The sequence below is a fragment of the Diadema antillarum genome, unplaced genomic scaffold, assembly GCF_040938485.1.
Source record: "Diadema antillarum isolate AM-2024a unplaced genomic scaffold, OU_Dant_1.0 scf00000024, whole genome shotgun sequence".
Lineage (NCBI taxonomy): Eukaryota > Metazoa > Echinodermata > Echinoidea > Diadematoida > Diadematidae > Diadema > Diadema antillarum.
In genome coordinates, this window is record NW_027270913.1 from 2,820,574 (window position 1) to 2,824,443 (window position 3,870).

The 3,870-nt window shown below is 43.7% G+C and overlaps 1 protein-coding gene across 1 annotated transcript; it reads right to left on the reverse strand.

The window, feature by feature from the left end:
• Positions 1–1,829: 1,829 nt before the first annotated feature.
• LOC139732627 (uncharacterized) lies at positions 1,830–2,854 on the reverse strand. The gene has a single exon (XM_071643487.1). The coding sequence runs from the start codon at positions 2,811–2,813 to the stop codon at positions 1,830–1,832; it is 984 nt and encodes a 327-aa protein (XP_071499588.1). The 5' UTR covers positions 2,814–2,854.
• Between the last annotated feature and the right edge of the window lie 1,016 nt (positions 2,855–3,870).

The window sequence follows — 3,870 nt, forward strand, 5'->3', positions numbered from 1 at the left end:
TTATCGGCTTCACAAATTTCACGCAAATGATTAGACCTTCAAACGGATCATACAAATCTTGACGAGACATAAAATGCAGCCTCCAGAACACACAAACACTTGTTTGTATACCCTCTGCGGACAAAGATGTTCCGTCTACTGGACAAATTTGCCCAAATTTGCCCAATTTGCATAAGCTAATTCAATTATTAGCTCACAGACATTGCTAATAGCATCTAATTAGCCAAACAGTTTATTTGTCCTCTCTATCTCTGCCTTGCACCCCCTTTCCCCTCCTTCTGCCCCCTTCTCGCCCCCCCCCCCCCCCCCCCCCCGCCTTGAAGCTAGTTTTCCTGGGCGCTGTATGGCTGCTGCCATGATTCCAGCGACTTTTCTCATTGATTAACGGATGGAGAGAACATGACGGCCACAACAGGCGGTCTGGGCAGACAGACATACGTATTCCATCAGTGATTCAGACATTAGGGTGATTACGTAATGTTGGTAGACAGCGTCATGTCGCAAATGGGGAAAGGAGGAGGGGGGCGTTAGGGGAAGAGAGAAGGGTAGAGAGAGGGAGTGAGAGAGAGAAAGAGAGGGAGGGGGAGAGAGAGGAGGAGAGAAGGGGAGAGAGATGGACAAAGTAAGTTGTCAATTAGAGAAATAGGACAATCTGCACTGTATCATCCTCAATGGCTTATTAGCAGGATCATCTGGTTGTCTGGTCTGGGCAATTAAAGCAAGCCGATTAGTACTCCCCAGCCAAGTGAATAATGATCTCTTTAACAACTCTCACCACACTCACCCTCTACACGTTTATTTCACACAGAGAACTCTATGCAGGTCTTCGGAGGTCTCTCCCACCTAGTTATACGCGGGTCTTTTATGTTTCTAGATTAATTAAAACTGTGCGCTTTCACCATTTGGGTCACTGCTACACTAACGAAGCGGATTGCCAAGAAAATTTTACAACTTCCAAGATCAGAGAGCATTACTGGCGGAATGTTATGACAAGTCAAGTTTTCACTCTGATGTCTTCATTATGGGAAAACCAGAAATTTTCACATGCATGAAACTTTTGCCAATTTCACGAGGACCCATCGTTCACAAGAGTAAATTGCACATGAAAGTATTTGTCTACACGATCCAGTACATGTAGCATACTCATAAATTTCTCATGGTCAGCAATTCGTGAAAGTTTCGTGCCACGAAAAAGACTGCTAGCTCCTTTCTGTAAAAGTTTTCATGTCATGAATGCTTCTGGTTTTATGGTTTGCGATCATGTCATAGGACATATAAGACACGTCACACCATGATGCAATATATGCAAACGTACATGGAAACAAAGTGGCAAATCTAACTTACACTCCACTTATACTTTTCTGAACAAAAGATACAAATGGTAAAGCAGGGTTCAAAGAAAGATTAAACGAGAACTTACCTGTTTGAAGTTTGATCTTTATTTTATGAGGGAGTTGGAGAAAGAATTCACAGTGAGAGCCCGCTCAACGCGCGCGCAGTCATACTTCGTAGCAACAAGATGTGACTTCTGTCAGAGTGGAAAGATTGAGAACTTACTTGAAGTTGATCTATACATTTTGTAATAGTATTCATGCCATGGGAAGGGAGAGGAGGGACTGTGAATTCTTTCTCCAACTCCCTCATAAAATAAAGATCAAACTTCAAACAGGTAAGTTCTCGTTTAATCTTTCTATTTTATTTCGTGAGTTTACGCAAGAACTCACAGTGAGATTTTGTAGCACAGAAGTCACATTTGTTCCAACTGAACAAACTCAAGCATGCACAATGGCAAGCAAAATGTAAGCTCAAATTACCTTGGTCTGAGGCCATTATTCCCTCACAATGAGCTGTGACAGGCACTGTCCCTCTTCTTGTAGAGGTTTGTCGTAGAATATACGGAATGTTCGTTCTTTTGACCAGCCTGCTTTTGCGAGGATCAGAGGAATAGGTGCATCCGCCCTGTTTGCTGCTGAGCTAGATGCTGCTCGGGTTGAATGTGCACTGAACATTGTGGTGTCAATGCCAGCGCCAGTCATGATTTCTTTGATCCATCGAGAAATTGTCTGTGCCGTTACTCTCTTGAAAGGCTTGCGAAAACTAATGAAGAGATGACTTTCCTCTCCTCGGATCTCTTTGGTTCTCCGAAGGTAGGCCTTAATGTATGTAACTACACACAAACGTCTGTCTGGGGGGTACGCTTTCAAAAGTACGTCCAATCCAAAATTCCCAGGTCTAGACTGCTTAAGATGTTCATTAACTTTGAATGACACCATAGATTGTTTGAGAATCATGCTGTCTAGATTCAGGCAATGCAAAGTCTGTACCCTCTGGGTGGATATCAAGGCCAGTAACATGCACAGCTTCATCGTTAATTGCTTCAAGCTAAGCGAGTTAGCGGGAGCTAGACTTCTCAAATATCTAAAAACAATATTCACATCCCAAATTTCCGAATACCGCGGCCTTGGGGGCCTGAGCTGGAACACACCTCTCATAAAACGAGAGAGAAGCGGATGAGTGCTGACAGTAAATTGTTCATCCTCTAACACTAGAAAGGTAGCAAGTGCACTCCGTGCTGAGTTAATAGCTGAATAGCTCAAGTTCTCTTCATAAAACATGTGTGTAAAAAACTCCAAAACAAAATTTATCTTGGCATGAAGGTGACTTTCCTTCTTAAGTGTACAAAACTTTCTCCATTTCCTTATATATGTACAATATTGTCTTTGGGTTGATGCCCTCCAAGATGCTGCCAAGATGTCCACCGTTCTGCTGCTCATGCCAGAGTTCTCGAACGGCAGCTTCAAAACCTGCAACATAACAGATCAAGGCAAGCGTGTAAAGGGTGCGGTTCCCCAGATACTGGTTGCATAATCAAATTCCTGTGTCTAGGAATTAAGAGTGGTTCATCTTTAAGCATTCTCCTCATGCGAGGAAACCACGCTTGCGTAGGCCAGTTTGGGACAATCAAAAGACCATGTGCCTTGTCGTTTTCTATTTTTTGGAGACATTTGGGGATGAGGCAGAAAGGAGGGAATGCGTAGAAATACAGATCACCCCAATTCAGAGTGAATGCATCCACAGAAACCGCATCTGGGTCAGGCAGCCACGTAACGTACGCAGGCAGCTGCTTATTGAGTCTGGACGCGAAAAGATCAATTTGGGGAGTACCACATTTCTTAGTGATATCAGTAAAAACTTTCTTATTCAGCATCCATTCTGTTCTGTCATTAAAATGACGAGATCTCCTGTCTGCTTCTGTATTGTCACGACCTGGTAAATAGGCTGCTGTGATCCAGATATTCCTTTCCTTACACCAAACCCAAATGTCTCGTGCTGCCCTGTCGCAGGCTCGAGATTTAATGCCTCCCATATTGTTCAGGTAGGCTACAGCTGTTGTGTTGTCAGTTCTAATGAGCACATGTGTATCATGCAGGTGGCCGCAAAATGACTTCAAACCAAGCCCTGCAGCTAAGATTTCAAGATAGTTGATTTCATTGTTTTGAGCATGCACTATCTCCTGATCATCCATCTACCGCCAGTTTCACTGCTTAAATCAGTGGCACCCCATCCTTGCCCACTGGCGTCAGTACGTAGCTCTAAAGCTGGCCGATCTCGACTAATTGGTGCCGACTGGCAGTGAATGTTATTGAACCACCACATTAACTCCTGTTTAGAAGCTTCAGACAAATTCATAGGTCTATCAAAATGCCCTTTGCTTGATTTTAGTGCAAGAATTTTGTCTCTTTCTAGGTTACGATAGAAGAGGGGGCCATATTGAATAGCAGGGAAAGTAGCAATCAGTTTCCCAATGACCTGCGCCACCTGCCTGATAGTAGGGTTTTGTTTCCCTAGCAATTCCGCACATACTGCCCT

Bases quoted from the DNA above. Each gene is read 5' to 3' on its own strand.
- LOC139732627 (XM_071643487.1), bottom strand. From the start codon at position 2,813: ATGTTGCAGGTTTTGAAGCTGCCGTTCGAGAACTCTGGCATGAGCAGC.